This window comes from Cimex lectularius, unplaced genomic scaffold, assembly GCF_000648675.2.
Source record: "Cimex lectularius strain Harlan isolate CLEC.00 unplaced genomic scaffold, Clec_2.1 scaffold9, whole genome shotgun sequence".
Taxonomy (NCBI): Eukaryota; Metazoa; Arthropoda; class Insecta; order Hemiptera; family Cimicidae; genus Cimex; species Cimex lectularius.
This window is the reverse complement of record NW_019392733.1, coordinates 2322427-2343433: the sequence shown is the minus strand read 5'-3', so window position 1 is coordinate 2343433 and position 21007 is coordinate 2322427. Positions and strand designations below refer to the sequence as shown.

The 21007-nt window shown below is 33.5% G+C and overlaps 1 protein-coding gene across 1 annotated transcript in view; it reads left to right on the top strand.

The window, feature by feature from the left end:
- LOC106665324 (hemicentin-1) overlaps positions 1-21007 on the top strand; it is a 218489-nt gene that overhangs the window by 139980 nt on the left and 57502 nt on the right. The window contains exon 3 of the mRNA XM_024226915.1: positions 7976-8086. Coding sequence (XP_024082683.1) covers positions 7976-8086 — 111 coding nt within the window. The remainder of the gene's footprint in view (positions 1-7975; positions 8087-21007) is intronic.

Below are 21007 nucleotides of genomic sequence, written 5' to 3'. Positions count from 1 at the left end.
ATGTTTACTAAATAGCCAAAATGCTGAGCCAAATAACGTTGCTTACAGGTGCCTCGAGGAAATGGTTGTTTTTTTAACATTAAGATGAAATGCTGTTTTTTAATATTTATATAACTATATATATATTTATATATATACTATACGTATATAACTAATTTCCAAGGTCATTTAGTCGTTTTATTTGCCTTAGTACACTATAAACTCAACTATTCAATATGATGAATAGTTTTGAAGAATTGTGAAACGAACGCGCTAACTTCGTGCGCCTGCGGAAGCCCCAGACTAACTCCGGGCGCTTGAGCACATTGATGCTAAAAATTAGGACTAGAAAAATAGAATTTTTCGGTAGAGTCGATTTTCTGATAGAGCTGGTGTTTTCCATTCACGCCATAAAAATCGATTCCTCTTGCAGTTGGGAACGCTAGACAATATTTTGGATTGGAAAGTAGTTTTTGACACAGAATATACATAAAAGACAAGTGTCTTCAAACAAGGTAAGGGAAGAGTTGCAAATGCATACATTACATCAAGATACACAAGAACACTTTATTCACAAATTTCAAGAAAATAATTTGAAAAAAATTCTCATGCTCGGAATTTCATAGGACTAGTTTCTTTCTGTATAAAAAAGAGTTTAGTTTAATCAACAAAAATTAACAACTTAATTGTTTAGAACTAAGTCTTTAAGTAGACCGTAATTGATCAGAAAAAACTTTAAATGTCAAACATGTACCCAAAAATGTTCACTTTTTTGACAAACCAGGTATTCATTTTAAAAGTAAACAGAGTTACAGCAAAAAGTTTGAACATCGTATAGACTGGCAATGGGAATTGACGTGGTAAACTAAGACTGAACTTCTCAGTATTGACAAAACACGACAGAAAACAGGAAGACTTTCACTTTGTGGTCTACGGAATGATGATCGAGTACTTTGGTTATTTCCAATAGACCCTAGCGTTGAAGATGGCGAGAGGACAGACCACGCCCAGCAGACCAAAATTATCGGTAACGATCAAATTGTTGGTTCATCATCCAACAGACTACAGGGAGTGATCTGACAAACATTAACTTACAAAAAAAACTGAATTATTTTGTGAAACTAATGAAACAGCATTTTAATAAAGAAATATGAATTTTGCCTAGGGAAAACTTGAAGTAAGTTTCACGTGATAAGACTTAATACAAGGGTTTTTATCCTTCGTTTACTTCTTTCATAAATGAGTTTAATAAATGCCGATCAGAATGTAAAATGCTTGTAAATAGTTTGATAATTTGCACGGCAAAAATGTTTGTTATATAAAAACGAGTTAAGATCAGCATTAACGCGAGTCGTATAAATTTTCGGTGATTTAATGAGTATAGAAAACCCGCAAGCCCGAGAATCGATTGGGTCGTGAATTCCCATCGTTGATTTATGCGGATATGGCTTGTTTTAATTTATCACAATGATTTAGAGGCCAATTATTGCAATACAATATTTTACAATCTTTCTTCCCTGAATATATAAAATGTACTCATTTTAGAATGATTCGCGTTTGGCAAATGTATTCATTTTTAGACTAGGCATTGAAGTGTGTCGTGGCCGCACGGCAAACATCCAATGACAATTTGTTATATTTTAATCAGCGATTAGTATTTATTATTACCATTTGCTGATTCGTTCGGCCTAAGGGGTTAACATATGACTCTATAAGGAAGAAAAATATGGTTGAAATAAAAATAAAACTCCTGAAACATATAAATTTAATATCTGGAGTTTTTATTTATTCTGGAGGTTAGATTTGTGATTTTACGTATAGTTTATCAATCTCTAAATCCCTGTAAGGTTCCTTTTAGATCGGAGGAGTTGTTTCAGGGTTATTCTGATTTTTTTTATTTTCGAAGACGAAAAATTTGATTAAAAAGGAAGTTTTCGGAGTTAAAAAACGAATATGAGTAGTGTATCGTGCTAAAAAAATATTTTACCCAACTTTTTTACGTTGCTCGGTCACAATTATATTCTATCGTAAAATAGAAAAATATATAAGATTTATTATTACCCTTTCTTATACTTCCAGGCTGAAAACCATATTTTAAAGTCATTCCAGTTAAGTAAAATATTAATAATACTTTCAATTAATTAATCTTTATGTAAGGTATTGGTTAAAATGAAAAAGTCAGTGTCACGAGCGGGAATCGAACCCACGACCTTCGGCTCAATACGCCGCAACTCTATCCACTTGAGCTATCGAGACTTCGATGATACTCGGACACCAATTCCCCATCTCAACCTACGTTTCGAATTTTCCCACATTTTTGCCATTTTTCAATTTCATTTTCCGTTTCATTTCAACCAATACCTTACATAAAAATGAATTAAATGAAAGAAGTTATTTGGTCAATCGGACCACGAAATATAATGGAAGTAATAATACTTATTTCACGCTAATAATTCCATGCACGCACCACAGTTCATTCACATTATCCCAGAGTATTCAATATTGTTCAGAGTAATTGGGGATAAGCCCTTAATTCACGCAAATAAATACATTCATTTCAATATATAACACAGATCACATACATGAAGGTACAAAGAACTATCTATGTACATTTAAAAATATTTATGACTCTGAGATATTCCATAACGGATATGTCGTGCCTCAAGGTCGCGGATATCATATTTCTTTCTTTGCAGACTGTTATTATGTGCTGTTCACAACCGGCACCTACGTTGCATCCCCTATAACCTTATAAACCCAGCCACCGCAGGTAAGAGACCGATGTCTTTTTTTAATTGTTAATAATTCGGATGGGTTTGTTTCTTTCCAGCGGATTCTCCATTCCTTTTTATCGCATTAACAATCGTTCTTTTTAAATCCGCTCGACGTATAATATGGGTGGGATCGTGTGGTCTGATCGTAGCTTCGATGCCTTATGTTGTTGTTCTTAACATAAAACTATTTATGCAAATAGGTAGTAAATAAATCAATATTTTATATTTTAGTATGTATCTATCTTACATTACTGTTTGATATTTTAAAATTTATTTAAAAGAGTCATTTAGAGTAGGTTAATCACTGTCAAAGGATAGGACACATCATCTAGTCTCCCTAGAAGAAATTGAGTCAAATCTAATGAAGTTATTGTAAATTAAACAGTATTTTACACATAGTTAATTATTTATTGTATAGTTGTATCAGGACGGAGGTTGTATTAATTCTCTGGTCATTGATCAATTTGACAATTCAATTTACTAGATACAATAATAGGAATTAATAGGACTACTTCGTTGCGGATGAAGTAATCGGCCCTTGGTTATTATTGCAGAACCGGTCACGGTAATGCAGGCCATTAGTGTCGGTCTGTATCTATTCGAGGGTTAGGCAATTATTGACCTCTGTTAATATTTACCTATATTTATTGCTTGTATTTATCTTAATTCCGGCTATAAAACCTGAAAACCCGATAAATTCTTATAAAGATTTTTGAGTCGTAAAAAACTTATTTGATTAAATAAAACTCAAGAGGGGCCGGGACGTCGTCGTCGTTGTTTTCCCGAAGAATAAAAGAGAAGAAAAATGTCCATCTCATTATTCCATGGGAACATTGTGGCTTCGGGCCCTCTTAAATTGACCTTATTGTTATGAGCTCGATTTTTATTGTACGCTTATTATAAAACATCCATTGATATAACTCTCAACAACAATTAGTAACGTTTTCACAATAAATCATTTTGATTTACAAAAGTGGAAAACATTTGCGACGTTTTCAAACAAATAATCCATCCACAATTTTCACTTTAATTTTTTTCCAATTGGCTGATATTCAACCAACCAGTAAATTATGATATACCCGTGGTTCTGATTATTCATAAATTAAATTAACATACTTTGACATAATTCGTTTTTGTTCTTTCCGTACCAAATATTTTACCAATTTTATAAAGTGCTTAAACCAAATTGAAGTTTTATGTAATCAAATTAATGTTCATCGCAAAGCTTCATTATATTAATGTATTGAGATTAAAGAGGAAAGAAAATCATTCCTCCCTTCAACGCAAAGTTATTTATAGGTAGGAAAATCAACAGAATGCATCAGAATTTATATAAAATATATATTTCCATAAATTAACTCCAATTTGTTTAGTAATCTATTATAAAATCTAATAATACAATTAATACTACATTTTAACCATTATCTTTTGAATTTTAAAAAGGTTTATGCTTTATAAATAATTTTTTTCGCTTAGAAACCGTACTATTTCTGGAAGCCAGTGTACAATTTGCAGAAGCGAGTTAACTTTAGCCGAGGAATCTGTGCTAGCTGAAGCTGCATATTGGATCTCGGACCATCAAGAAGAAAACAGGTTTTGAATAATGCTGCAAGATTTGTCTATTTTTTTTATTTTTTGAAAATGTATGAGACAAGAGTACAGTCGCAGTTCGGGACTTGTAGAAGGGGTGTTTATCAATAAATCCATTATATTTAGTGGTCTATTGACCAAATTACTTCTTTTAATTAAGTAATCTTTTTATGTAAGAAACGTGTGGTGATTAGTGACCGTTAATCGATATTTATTTAGAAATCGTGACATGCGGTCTGGTGTGATGTAGGTTTCAGAAAAACTTTTTTTTTATCGTGCCAACATTTCTATCTTTATTGAGATCATCTTCAGGGCTCAAAGTGTTTGTCTTCTGTGTAATTGTATCATTCTTGCGTGTCGTGTCGAGAGTGCCCTGAGCCCTGAAGATGATCTCAATAAAGATCGAAACGTTGACACGATAAAGAAAATGTTTTTCTGAAACCTACATCACACCAGACCGCATCTCACGATTTCTAAATAAATATTTTTATATAAGGTTTTGGTTGAAATGAAAAAGTTAGTGCCACGAGCGGGATTCGAACCCACGACCTTCGGCTAAATACGACGCTGCTCTACCACTTGTGCTATCGTGATTTCGATCCATTCGGACACCGGAAGGAAAATTCGAAAGGTTGTAGGTTGAAATGGGGAGTTGGTGCCTGAGAGGATCGAAGTCACGATAGCTCAAGTGGTAGAGCCGAAGGTCGTGGGTTCGAATCCCGCTCGTGGCACTAACTGTTTCATTTCAACCAAAATTTTACATAAAAAGTTCATCAATAAAATTTAACGCAGACCTCTCAGCAATAAGTTTTCTCCTCGAGTTTACTTTAAATGTATCGTACAACCTCAATTAATTTGAAGATTTGGTCGTATGTCCAACCACACGCCATAATTAAGGTGCTTAGGTAATAATAGTAAAGAAAGGCTAAGTCAAAACAAGTACTTGAAACCAAGGATCGGATAATACTGGCTAAGTTAACCATAATTGATGTTTTTTGTTGACGAGTTTTTTAAGCTTTTTAATCAAAAATTCGTCATGTTTTCTTTTATCGGGCGAGTTTGTTATGTTTTTATATATTGAGTGCCTTTTTTTCAGACCAGTTAAGTTTTTTACAATACGAGTCGGTCAAATTCTTTGATCTAAGTAGTTTTTTGTATGTTTTTGATCAATAGAGTTGGTTAGTTGGCAAACTAGTTTGTCATGTTTTTATATACTGAGTGCCTTTTTTTTCAGACCAGTTAAGTTTTTTATAAAACGAGTCGGTCAAATTCTTTGATCTAAGTAGTTTTTTGTATGTTTTTGATCAATAGAGTTGGTTAGTTGGTTCACCAAACTAGTTTGTTATGTTTTTGCTCAAATTAATTTGTTAAATTTTTTATCAGAAGGGTTAGGTAAGTTTTTGGATCAAAAGAGTTGGTTAAGTTTGTTTTATCAAACGAGTATGTAAAGTTTTTTGTTCAAATTAGTTTTTTGATCAAACAACTTACTTGTGTGAAAAGCCCTTTTAGCACAAAGCTTTTATCTAAAAGTGGAATGAAAATTAATAAATCATTTTTTCATTACCTTCACCCATGTTTCGACCAGCGTTTGGATACCACACAGTCATACGCAAGGAAGCTTCGGATATATAATTTAGAGCGTTTTTTTAGAATCAGGTAAAATTTATTGAATAAAACGAATTTTTATTTAAATAGACGCTGCTAATAATATCTGAGCTACTTAATATTTTAGCCTATAAAAACTGCCAATTTTGTATGTTAATACCGAATAATAATAAACATTTTAGAAAAACTGTGCATTAAGGATTTGACCAAGAGACTAAAAACATTGCACCACAACCACCTTGTAAACGACTAGGTCGGAAAAAGTAGCGCTATGTTAATGCCAAAAGGGCCAAGTGTAAGCTCGAATTTGCTAGAAATCCCTCGACTGTTGGACCTTATTTAAACAAACTACCTCTGAGGGTCAGAGGATTACCCCCAGATTTCAATACCGTCTTCGTGCTCTGAGTTCACTTCCAATACACTCCCTACTTATAATAAATATAAAAAAATTAATAACTTTTTTGATCGTATCAAGAAGTTTCAACTGAAATAATTCGATGTGTTGGCGCATAGCTCCTATTTTTTAATGCAGCAGGAAATAGAGATTTTACGATTTTCCTCTTCCTAAAATTATTTCTATTAAACTACGTTTAATTTTGTTGGATGAATAAAATGAATTCAATTAGTTCTTATCTTTCCTCGTCGGGTTTTTATGGTGTCTCCATTACAGTGTTTAATTATAATTATTTTTTTACAATTTGAATTTTTACGCTGTCTTACTTAGCATGTAAACTTTTATAGTCGTACTCGTTAAATTATTTTTATGATAATAAATAAATTTCAGCTTTTTTTAGCGTCTTGCCCCTCACACTTTAACAGGTGTACACAGCAGACAACCCATTCCATCCTCAATCCTCCCGGACCTTTACAGACGACACAGCGATCCTCTCAAGTAACTCAGATCCTGTCGTTTCCACTCGAAACCTTCAATACTTTACACTAGTGGAGTCGTGGCGTGAAAATAAAATAATAAAATTTAACGCAGACCTCTCCGCAATAATATTTCTACTCGAGTTTACTTAAATAATATCCCCCTTTCAACTGCGGAAAAGGACAGACCAAGGACTGTACATAGACAAACATCTAACGTGGAATCCTGTCATTGTGGACGAACATTGTCATTGTTATAACACAATACAAAGCTCTTTCACGATTCCTGGATACACGCTCTGACTTACCTTTAAAAAATGCTATATAACCGATTATTGAATCCCGGCATGGACTTACTGGAAGCGTGAGGTTCAGCGAAACATTCAAATATTGGTCGCATCCAAACTGTGCAGAAAAATCCTTGACGTTCCATTTAATGTATCCAACGAAATGACCGTTGAAAATCTCAATATAAAACCTAATATATTATTAGTATACATTACATTAGTTCATAGTACAAATGTAATTTAACTTTCTAAAGACGAGTCTATTAAGCTTTTGGAACAGAATAGCCTTTAAAGATTTTGATTAGACGAGTTTGTTAAATTTTTTATCAAATGGGTTTGTTTAGCTTTTTGATTTACGTAACGAGTTTGTTAAGTTTTTGGATCGGACGAGTTTGTTAAGTTTTCGACCAGACGAGGTTGTTAACATATTTATCAATCTAGTTTGATAGAATTTTTTATCAGATGAGTTAGATAAGCTTTCTGATCAAACGACCATGTTAAACGTTGAACAGACGAATTGTTAACCCAGTACTCTTCGCAAAAAGTTACCTCCTCTAGTTTCTTTTTAGTAAAATCCTCCCCTCAACTAAAGTAAGCAAAGCGCAATAATTCGAACAAACGTTCAATTATTCATCATATCCAAACTGCTCATCTTTAATCCTCAGAAAAATCCTTGATGCTCCATTTTATGTATCAAACGACCCATAAATACCTAAATATTCCTTTTGCCCAAGATGCAAAGCTTTCATGATATCAGCCATCTCAAAGCAAAAACTGTATTACTACATAACGAAAATTATTTAGCAATATGATTTAGTATAATTATAAAAATACACTACTTTTTTTAATGAGAATTAATGTTTATTCCAGTCCCTCCTGAATATCCAGCGGTATTCGACAAGTGGGGAAAACAGCTCAATACGACGATTGGCCCTCACGACGAAGGAGACGAAGTGACGTTGACATGCAGAGTTGTCGGTGGTAAGTAATTGCCTTATATTATATACTTTATTTTTTTAAATTACATTCGTACAAGCATAACTGGCTTGTCGAAAATAGTGGTTTCCTCGTGAGAAAGGATTTTCACAATTTATTCCACTTTTTAATAATACAGCCCAAGGATTGTCCAAATTCTTGGCTTGGTATATTAACGTCGAGTGGTTACTTCATTACTCTAATACTTGTTCCAACAGTTATTACATTATAATGGGCTTAATTCTAAATGTATTCGTACCCACTTCAGAAACCGGCCTGCTTAGTTTTGCATAACCCTTAATTATATGGCTTTCTGAGCATAAAGGACTAAAACAGAACAATACGTATAAATATGTCATTAATCCATCATTCAAGCATGGACATGAAATTATTTCTTTTATCATTGTTTCAAATCTTAGAAGTGATCATCATTGATCGGTGTAATAAAGAACAACAGAACTAAGCCATCGCCATTTCGAGTAGTTAAGTGCAATCAAACTTTATTCACGTTTGTGTGTGTGGTGTTTAGTGACCGTTAGCCAATGATTATTTGGAGATCATGAGATGCGGTCTGGTGTGAAGAAGGTTTAGAAAAACATTTTTTTTACCGTGACAACGTTTCGATCTTTATTGAGATCATCTTCGGGGCCTGGGATTTAAAAACATGGTTTAAATTTTACGAATACATGTAGGATGTGGAAAAAAGTGAATTTATACAATACTAGAAATTTTAGATTCAATCAAAGTATTTGTACTCACTCAAAGTGTTTGTTGTCTGCGATGTCGTGTTGAGAGTGCCAGTGAAATATTGATGTTTTATGTTTATATACGTTGAATTTTGAAGGGGTGGGGAAGGAAGTCGGGATAGAACGACATTTTTATATGAAGGCTTCTTTGAGGTTTTTTCAAGTTGTGGGCCGAATTTTATGAAACCTCTTTATTAGCCTAAATGCCCTTTTTGAAGTAGGTTTAAACGATACATAAAAATTCGGTAAGATGGAGGTAAAGTCATTTTTTACTGGAACACTTTTTTGGAGGATATCATAGTCTTCAAATCTGAGGAATGATGCGTGGAATGTTCAACACGACATAACGAAAAAATCGGTTACGACTACCCAGATTTAAGCTTAACAACTTTTTATACCAGGCCAATATATATATATATATATATATATAACTTCATCTTACCGAATTTTTATGCATCGCTAAATATATATTTATATATATTAGAAAAATGTCCAAAGGTTCTTTCCAATGGGCCCAGGGTGCTATTTTATGTTATTTTTTTTCCATTTTTTTCCAATATAAAATTGGAATATAAATTGCAGCCGGCATTTAGAAAATAATAGTTACTCTCCAAGAGCAATTCTTTTTATTTTTTCTTAATTGGACGCTATTATTTTGTTATTTCCAAACGTTATTTTTATTTAATCATCAATTATATACCCAAAAAATGATAGTTACATACTTTTCTTGGAAACGTGTCATCCCTGGATTTGTAAAAACTTATCAATCTAGAAAAAACTTTAAACAGTTTATTTTTAGCAGGGCTCTTCTTTCAAACATGACAGTAAAAAATTAAAAATACAATTTATATTTTGCTAATAGTAATCTACATTTTGGTCGGCCCATTCATCAAATATGATGAAAAGTGACAACAATTTCAAAATGAGTTTAGAAAAACATGCGATACTGCAAAAGAAATCTTTGCCATTCTTTTTAAGTCAAAAATTGTTATTTTTTAGCTTTTCTATTTGTTTGTTGTTATTTTGTTTGTATCGATTTCCTTGTAGCTAATAAAAGTTTGATTTTGTGTTTTAATAGTGAAGATTATTTTTTTAATCCCGCTCCCCTGTTCCGAAGAATATTACGCGCAGAAACATTTTTCGCGCTTCGACCCGACTATTCTTCGTTCGTTTGTCCTTTTGTTGTTTCTGAAAAAGTCAAGTGAGAAGGAGTCGAGAATAGGTGTCCTCTGTGTCTTCGTATCATTATGGGTTACTTTGTTGTTTCCTTTTGTGTCCGTGTGTTTGAGATTGTGTACTTTAGAAGTTTTTTGTTTTTTGTTTTTTTGACTTCATGAATAAGCTTTTGTGTAAGTATTTGTGTTTTGGTAAATAATCATGCTTCAAAGAATGCACATTTTTCGTATGAGCATTAAAGAAACTCTAAAATAATCTGTATCTAAAATAATCTCCTAACATAAAGATACCCTCAGTAGAAAAACGCTTTTTTTTTGCTCGCGACGATATTTGCTTTTTATTTCTCTACAAAATGATAAAATAATTGTTTCACTATGATGAAAGGTTTTCGAGAAAAGTGTACCTGAAGGTGAAAAATACAAATTTTTAAGAGAATCGATTTTCTTATCGACATTAACGGGCGATATACGCCAAAAAATGTTCCACGTGGATTCCTCTTGGTGTAAAGGGTGGAGATTTTTGACTTCGGAAAGTCTTCAAAACAGCAAGGAATCAAGCAAGGAGACACACTGAAAACTCGATTCGCAACATTAATAAAAATATTTGAAGTACTTCATGAATATCATGAGACTAGTTTTACCCAGTGCAACGAAGGCGGTTGTTTAATACAAAAATAATATTTAATGATTATTCGTAGATCGTGAGATGCGGTCTGGTGTGATGTAGGTTTCAGAAAAACATTTTCTTTATCGAGCCAACGTTTCGATCTTTATTGAGATCATCTTCAGGGCCTGGGATTTACAAACAATGTTTACATTTAACAAATACATTTGGGATGTGGAAAAGTGAATTTATACAATGCTAAATATATTTTATATTCAAACAAAGTATTTCTACTCACTCAAAGTGTTTGTCTGGGATTTATAAACATTGTTTTAATTTTAAAAATACTTGTAGGATGTGAAAAATATGCTAGAAAAGTTTAGATTAAAAAAAATGAATTTATACAACGCTAGAAAATTTAAGATTTAAAAAAATGAACTTATACAATGCTTGAAAATTTTTTTAAATCTAAAATTTTATAGCATAATATAAATTCATTTTTTTCACATCCTACATCCAGACCCTGAAGATGTTCTCAATGAAGATCGAAACATTGACACGATAAAGACAATGTTTGTCTAAAACCTACGCCACACCAGATCGCATCTCCCGATCTACAAATAATCATTAACTAATGGTCACTAAACACCACATAAAATAATATTTAAAACAGTTTAGGTCAATTTTACTCTATTTTGCAATAATATTAGAAAGGAAACCGCTGCGATTTTTCGTCTATTATAGTTTAATATGAAAAAATGGGCGTTTACGCACTTCCCACTATCGCTTTTTTTGTCCTTGGGAAATGATGAACTCAAAATTTTACCGTTGCCCAACTTTAAAAAAAAACTAACCGATTATCCCCGCAGTGAGAATTGGATAAGAGATTTGTTTTTTGTTTGGTTTTTACTCGAGAACATAATTTTTGACACAAAATATACAAAAGATTTGCAAGTTTATCTGTTTATCTAAACAAGATACAACACAATAGTTGATTCTCAACATTCAAAAAATTATTCGAAGCACGTCTAATGCTTGGAACCTCATGGTATCAGTTTATTCGGTGGATAAAAAGTTTACGTTTAACCATTAATTTATTTACTTAATCATTAATTTCTTTTAATCAATCACATCGATACCTCATAATGGATTCGAATAGAAGCGATCCGGAAGCGAACAGTAAACGAACAGGACGCAGAACTAGACAAAAGAAGGATTGTGAGGTGGGAGCAGAGCTAGGATAGGATTATCTAGATGTGGATTTTAGATTAGCGGCATTTGGGGGGAAAAAAACAACTAAACAATTATAATTCGCGATATTTGGCGCGAACATTTACGCATGGGTATATTCAATAGAGACCTCATTTCTAGGTTATCCTATGAAGAGGAAGAAACTGCCATTCAGATGTGTATCGCTCAATGGAGGCATCGTAAGGCCAAGAAGGCCTTGCAAAAAGTTCAAACAACTTCTTAAAATAAGTATCAAGACAATTTAGCAGAACTAAGGAACTAGGAAAAGTTCAATAAGCCAAAAGGCGTCAGTGCTTCCTCGTATCCACTTATAAACATCATCATCATCCAACCTTTTACGCGTAATCGTTTGATCATCTAATAATTCGACAAGCAAATATTACTTCAAAAGCTACCTAATTAAATTGAACTATACTTAGTCAACTACGCTCCCTTAAACAGTTAAGATAATCTATTTGTCATTTGATGCTTTTTTTAATTCAATTTCATCGTTAATACCATATAAAAAAAGTTTCGAGCTGAATTACAAAGAGTACTAGAAGTTAATTAGAGTTAACTGAAAAGTTGACTAAAACTTTGAAATAGGCTAAAATAATTATTTAATTTAAAAAACGAATTAATACAAGAGGGACGCAGTTGAAATTAGAATCAATGCGCAATGCTTCCTCCTGAGAAAAAAAGAAAAGAAAAAGAGCATTACAAATATTGGGTTGTCCGGAAAATAATGCAGGATTTTGGTATTAAACAAAAAAAAAGAAACTAGTTACTTTAAAGCAATGTTCTTTAATCAAAATAATTTCCCATACTCTCAATACATTTCTCCCAACGTGTTGGTAACTTATTAATTCCGTCTGAGTAGAATTCAGAATTTTTAGAATTGATAAAGTCAATAAATGCATTTTCCAGTTCCGTTTGATTTTTGAATATTATGTGTTGTAAGTAGTGGTCCAGGTGTCTAAAAAAATGGTAGTCAGTAGGCGAGAGGTCCGGAGAGTAGGGTGGGTGAGGCAAAGTTTCATAGCCAAGCTCCAATAATTTTTGTGACGTTACACGTGACACATGTGGTCGAGCGTTGTCATGCAACAAAATGGGCCCTTTCCGATTGACCAAAGAGGGCTTCATTACTGCCAATTTCTGATGCATGGTATTAATTTGGTTACAGTATGATTCAGCATTGATGGTTTCGCCAGGATTTAAGAAGCTGTAGTGTATTAAACCAAATGAAGCCCACCATACCGTAACCATTACCTTTTTTTGATGAGTTGGGGGCTTTGGAGCTTCTCCTTTGTCGAGCCACTGTCCAGAACGTCTAGTGTTATCGTAGAGAATCCACTTTTCGTCACATGTAACAATTCTGGCCAGAAATGGGTCATTTTTGTTTCGACAAAGAAGTGATGCACAAACATCAAAGCGCTGATTTTTTGGCGATCGTTTAATGAGTGTGGAACCCAATTTTCGAGTTTTTTCACTTTTCCAATCGCCTTGAGGTGGTCAGCGACGGTCGTTTTACTGACTTTGAGTTGCTCTGCAAGTTCTCGAACAGTTGTTTTGGGGTTTTCTTCCACCACTGATCGCAGAACATCATCATTAAGAGAGGAAGGCCTTCCACGACCTTCTTCATCTTCAAGGCTGAAATCTCCCTCCCGAAATTTTTTAAACCACCTTTGCACAGTGCACTCATTAACACAACCCTCGCCCCAGACTTGGTTAATGTTTCTAGCCGTTTGGGCTCCGCTTCGGCCGAGTTTAAACTCGTAAAAGAAAATCGTACGAAATTCTCGCTTTGACATTATAAGGATGACTGAATTATTTCCAAGTAGCGGAATGCTACAGAGGTAAACAAACAATATCATTTGGAAGAGGATTAATAAGTGTTGACATTCATACAAATGAGTAATCCTGTAAACGTAAACAGAATATTTTATATAGATTTTTTTTAATGAAAACTTAAAATCCTGCATTATTTTCCGGACAACCCAATATATAGATTATTATAAGGAAAGATGAAAGTGGAAAAATACAAATTCCATAAGAGCAATCTTCCAATAAAGGAGGGAAACCTTTTTAGGTATTATCGTTAAAGAAGCGCTATCGTTATAATAGGCTCTGGATAAAAACTGTCCGGTAAGAAATAAAAAGACACATAAAAGTCAACCCTATACAACAACAAAAAAGACTGTAAACTAATTACAAGGGATAATGTTTATAAAATTTCAATAAAGTATATGCAAGCTCATCTTTGAATCCTAAACATACAAGCCTAATTAGTTAAAAAGGCCAATAAAATTTTTTTTACAAGCTTTTAGGGAGTTAAAAAGCCGTGCGAGACCTACAAGGTCCCTAACTAGCGCAAACATTACGTCAAACGTTTAAAGATTCAAAGCTCAGTTTATAAACAACACTTTTTTAGAGTTTTATTAGCATTAATTAATTAACTAATTTGAAACTATCGTCTTCTTTTACTCTTTCTTGATTGCTTTGATCTAAGTATCATGCATAAACATATAGCTAAGAAAGCAATTTATTATTAAAAGCATTGATACTTCTTAATATTCTAATGTACTAACTTTACACCATATTGGGTCGTCCGAGAACCTCTTGAAAAATGGCACTACCACAAAGATTTACATCCTCAGTCAGATTGTATTTGGAGTATTTTTATCCATTCCTGTCTACCATGTTTGTAATTGAACAAATATTACCAATAAAACACTGATGATCGGGGAAAGAAAAAAAAATCAAAAACAAAACAGTTGAAATAAGCTCGCTTCCAATTTGCACATTGATGCACGCACTGTGTCCCAAATTAGTATAACCGCAAAGCCCGTCTGTAATTGAATCAAATTTATTCAATGCACATGTCAACCACTTTCAACTGCGCGTTCTTGTCGGATTCGGCGTATATTTCATTCCGAACCGAGACACACGCACACGATTATCATGCGAATAAAATTTATTCAAAGAGCAATATAGTTTAAACATAGCATTAAGGAAAAATATAAGCCAAATGCAGGGTTACATACAAGCTAAATAAACTTTAACAGTTAGTCCCTGACTAAACGATGAAGCATTTTATAACTTTCGTCAAAATAATCGTTTTTAACTTTAAATTAACCATTTCTTTAAAACATTAAAAAAACGTACGATATGGTATCTATTATGAGCATGTAAAGTAAAACACATATTTATTTCCAATTTTTTTTTTAATATAGAATAATTTGTTTCTTAGAAGTCTACATACAAATTAATTCATATTAAAATTAAAAATTGTAAACAATATAAAAATAAAAAATAATAAATGTAAATAAAAATAATAAATATAAATAAAGGATTATTCTTTTATTTTTGAGATATTGAAAATATAAAATTGATGCTTATATACAATACTACATGAAAATTAATGACAATTAAAATTATAGTATGTAAATATGCAAATAATTTTCATATGGCGTTCTAAGAGCCTAATTATTTTTTTTAAGAATTAAAATATATATAGGAAATTTACAAAAATTTTAAATAAAGAGTTAATTTGAATTTAAAAAAGGGTAATTTGAAATTGAAAAAGGTTAACTGCAAATTAAAAAGGTTAATTTGACGGAAATAAGCAATAGACAAATAGAAGATTCATATTTTAATTTTTTTTTTATTTAGAGAATGTTTTTAAAATATAAAATTTATTCTTACATAAAATAAATTTGCCTCTCATATTTAGCTGGTAGATATAAATGATTAATTTTAATTTATTTAGAAATCGTGAGATGCGGTCTGGTGTGATGTAGGTTTCAGAAAAACATTTTCTTTATCGTGCCAACGTTTCGTTAAAGTTCCCAGAAAACAAACACTTTGAGTCCTGAAGATGATCTCAATAAAGATCGAAACGTTGGCACGATAAAGAAAATGTTTTTCTGAAACCTACATCACACTAGACCGCATCTCACGATTTCTAAATAAATGTCGATTAACGGTCACTAATCCCCACAGATTAATTTTAAGTTAAAAAAGGGTAATTTGAAATTGTTTTCTTCTAGCTTCAACTTTAGCCTACTCTCCACCTAGATGTGGTTTCGGTCCCATGGGTGAGTGGGCTGTCTCTTCTTTGACTATTTTGTCAAGTTGTTCATTTTTTATCTTCATGTCCCGGATCCCGTATCACGATAACCTGGTTGTGTTTTTCTAGAGCCGTTAGGCAATTTAGTCATTCCCAGACAGATTTTATCACGAGATTTTAAATTTTCTCCATTGGGCCAAAAGTTTCCTTTCACTGTGAATTTTTGTGTCAGTCGAAACTCGAAAAGTGGCAGGCTTAAAGCGTAACCAATGTCTTGCGAATAAGGGGGGGGGTTGCACGTCCAGGCCCCGACAAATTTGACCCGTCGCCGCAGGAATAGGCATTGCGTTGTCATAAAAGGGAACGACATCATTTTTGTTGATTAACACCTCTCTTTCTTGATGGAAGCACTGAGAGAGTAGGAAGAGTTTCATTTTAAGAAAGCATTCCATGATAGAACGACTAACAAACCAAATTGAAGAAGCGTATATTTTACCTACTATTAACGTAATTTAAATAAATACGTATTATAACAATTTGGACATTTTATTTTCCCGTCGTTTATTATTAATTAGCAAGACATGAATACAAAGATGCAAGAATAAATCTGAGGTCTCCAAGAGTAAGTAGATAAGTAGACTTATATAGAAATTGAGTTGATTCCATTAAACCTGTCTTACAATTGTTCTACGCAATATAGAAATGTGGCTAATTTATAGAAGTAATAATATTGTAGTTATTGGAACCGACAAATGGATTTATGTAAGGGAAACGTTAAAAATACCGCCTTGAAAAGTAGAGTTTTTGAACTTATCCACTTAGCCAGAAAACACAGATTAATTTATTTTAATCTTTCAATCCCATAATCAATCAAAGTATAAAAGAACCAGTCCATACTGTGCCATGGACTTAGTGTTCGTTTCTTGAACAAAAAAATCATCAAAGCACGCATCATGGCGTGTCGGAACGATTGTCGCTGTTGCGATAGGCTCTGAGTACTCGCGCGCACACACCCTAAGAATAAACAAGCAGATTTATACGAAACGAATACTTTTGACTGGGCATGACTTTTGAAGCTGTTTTTCGAATCTTACAACTAAACTTCCTTACTTTCACTACGTTCTCCTAAATTCCTACGCATCCCTATTGGTAATATATCTTATAAATAGTATGTGTAAATAAGATAAATTTGAGTGGTGCGGTCTGGTGTGACGGTTTTAGAAAAACATTTTCTTTATCATGCCAACGTTACGATTTTTATTGAGGCAGGGCACACTCAACACGACACACAAGAATGACACACAAACACTTTCAGCCCTGAAGATGATCTCAATAAAGATCGAAACGTTGGCATGATAAAGAAAATGTTTTCTAAACCTACATCACTCCAAACCGCACCTCACGATCTCCAAATAATCATAACTTTAATTACAATTAATTAAGGTTTTTAGTTGAGATAAATTTAATTTAATGAACATAACTTTAATATTCAACTTGTCCTGAGAGTAACTAAAACAGCTGCGAGAATTTTAGAAACGAGTCTCCAGTCATTGAAACATCAATTTCATGAACAAATCATCCTACATAATTCGTATAATCCTGGACTATCTCAAGAATTTCTTCACTGTTTGATGTCGAAGGTCTTCCACTGAGTTACCTTTTATTGGTCGTATCTACTGAAACATTTCCAATTTATTGATGTTGAATGTCTCTGGAATTCATCCAGCCCATGCTATTGATGGTACTAGTCTTAAAACGTTCTGAATGCCTGTTGGGATCTTACTTCCGCAGCAATCGTAACAAGTTAGACATCTATTGATGTCAAAGGTCTTCCAGTGTGTTGGTTTCTGTTGGATGTCTGACAATCATAATCCAAACGACTCATTTACATCACTATAAGACCTATTTGGACATTCGGGGTCCCACTAAACGGTCCAACCTCCTATCCAACCTATCCAATCCCCACGCCAATCTATCTATGTATCCAATCTTACCAATAACAATGACCTTAATATCCAAATTTTTTTCAAGTTGCCAAAATCCACTCCAAAATTTCACAAACGATTATCCTGTCAACCATCATTTTCAGAAACTTTACCGCATTCTTTCAGATAATAGTCACTGTCTTCGCGACCTCCTAATTGACACCGAGGGTGCATATTAACTGTAATACTTAGGATTGTTTCTATTGAGTATTTTATGTTCTCATTTTCATGTTATTACATGCTGAACATAAAGTTTTTTATTATTTTTTTTTTAATAGCAGGTAAATAAATAAAACATACACACAAACGATTCATAGAGTGAATGAAAACAAAAAGTCAAATAATTTAAAATATATATGAAAATAAAAAGTATGTTATAAAAAAGAAAAGGCGTTTATGAGAATAGAAATTGATAAGTATGGTGAAATATACTAAACCGTATGCCGTACTGAAAAATCTTTCCAACTTTCTAACTATGGAAAAGATTCAAAGGCGTCCATTCAAAGGCCGTTGATTCTAGATGAAATACGAGGGAGTAAAACCACTATTTGTACTAGGGAGAGGTGGTTGTAGAGGTGGAGCTGTAATGTTTCACTTTGTAGATGTCGGTGGAGGGAGGGAGGACCAGGTGCTATGGCTTAAACCCTAATCACTAGCTATAAAATATATAGTAAGCAAGTATCGCTAAATTATTTACATATTATCCTAATGAATTCTTACATAATTTCCGACCTCAGACTTTCCGTTAATCGGGGACCGCTGGCATTGAGTGACTTATTGCGCGATATACCCGGGCAATACTTACGTCCAGGTAAATTACAGGCCACCGTCGCCTCGCACCGTAATATCTACAACACCGTTTTGTACCCTTAAGTGTTATAATCCCCATTAATATGCCTGCATTCCACACTAACGCATAAACCCTAGCACTTTGAACAACAACAAAAGTTAATCAATAATCTTTGGTTTCATTAATTACCGTTGGATACCGCGCTGAACTTGTAATTTATTGATGAATCCAATTCAAAACAAATGCAAACATGAAAATATCGTTTTTTCATCATTCATCATGCTGATAATTTCCTTATGACCCGTCTTTGATGCAAACAGAAAAACATCCAGAAACGGATTCAACTGTATGACGCAGAGGGAAAAAGTTGCGTGGGAAGAGTTTTCCGGTTAGGTTTAAGGAAACTTCTAACACGGGTATCGAGGGAAAATGGAAGGGTCGAAATTAATGTGACAGATTTATTTTTGAATATTTATATTTATAAGATGTTGGTGGAATTTGGTATATCGGCCGAGAAATAATTATTTTTTAAACTAGCATACAACCGCCAACCAAAACCGACTGAAGCAAAGGCTTAAAAAAATTTATTCATTAAAATGTGTAGAGATTAAAAAACACTCAAAAATACATAAATAAAAATTACGATATTTATTATACACTGACAAGCCAAAAATTCCGCCCACTTGTAATATTTGATTTGTATATATTTTTATATATTAATCAAATTTTCACGTTTTTGTCTAAACAAGTAAAAAAAAATATGAAAATGGTTGATGAAAATGAAAAATTAAAAAAAGACGCACAGATAAAATTTGTTTTAATTTTGTTTAGATTTTTAATTAACATTTCAATATCGCGTATTTCCTCCTCTTACCTTAATTATATTTCGAAGATGCCTCGGCATACTTTCTACCAGTATAGAAATGGCTCTACGCTGGAGGTTAGTACATTCTTCACGAAGAGCCCTTTCAAGATCGTGGAGTGGATCAGGAAGTGATGGACGTGCTCTTATTCGGCTTTTGAGGTTATCCCATAAATGTTCCATGAGGTTCAAGTCTGGAGAACGGGCTGGCCAGGCTAAGACCATTAAGTTATGCTGTTGTACTATGCGAGCGACATGGGGACGGGCATAATCGTGCGTTAGAATAGGATTGTCGCTGATTTCATCGAGGATAGGTGACGCATGATGTTCCAAAATTTCATCCACATAGCGAGTGGCCGTCCACGAACAACAACCAACTCTGTGCGACTCTCCATTGAAATTTCTGCCCACACCATCGCTGGGTGACGTTGACAATTGGTTCTGGGAAAAATTACAGACTTCTTACCTTTCATTTCGCCTTCTCCTCACTCTTTCACGCCCATCTGGAGATCGTGGAGCAAATCTACACTCATCTGTAAAACGTACAGCACACCAATCGTCCAAAGATCAATGGCTGTGTTCTCGAGCAAATGCGAGCCTTGCAACTCCGTGTGTTCTGGTCTATTCTGGTCCTCTTACGGGGTGAAAAGCCATCAGTCCATACTGATTTAATCTTCGTCGAGCAGTGCTTTCAGAAATTTGGACACCTCGAACTTCCTGGAGCTGATGAATCGCTTGAACAACAGCAAGGTGCCAGTTTCGCAAAATTCTCAAAGTCAAACAACGTTTATCCTGTAGTTCTGTTACCCTAGGACGCCCAGAACCGGGTCTTCTATGGTAGGACCCAGTTTCTCGAAAACGTCTAATGGCGTCTCCCAGTGTTCGTAGGGAACTCCGATGGCAATAGCCGCATACCTGATGGATCGTCGATCATCAATAACTGCCACATCACGCCCAACATCCTCAGCACTAAGTGGCATTTTTAAGTTTAAAAACTGAAATTAAGAAAACAAAGATGCAAACTAAACAGTTTGTAGCTTCAGAATTCAAAGGAGACTGAATAAACATTTTAAATTCCGTACAAATTAAACATTGAAAAATACTTTATCCTTGTTTTGGATTAAGGTTAAGTGTGTTTAAGTCTAATTAATATTCTCAATTTAAAACATAGCATAAAAATATTTATTGATTAAAACAGTAAGATAGTGCTTGTTCAGGTTCGGCGCAACAGATTATTACGCTATAAGATATCTTGGTTCTTAGGCCCTGGGTTACCTAGAAATAGGACAAATAAAATCGCGTATGCGTTCATTCCGGGCAAACTTATTTTCTCTAAATATCTAGATTTATGTTGTTTCCAAAATAAAACAGAAATGACCAATTTACTGATTGATAAATAAACACATGCGTAACATATAAAAAATGATATTTTGCTTAATCACTTTTAAATTCAAAATACTTTTATA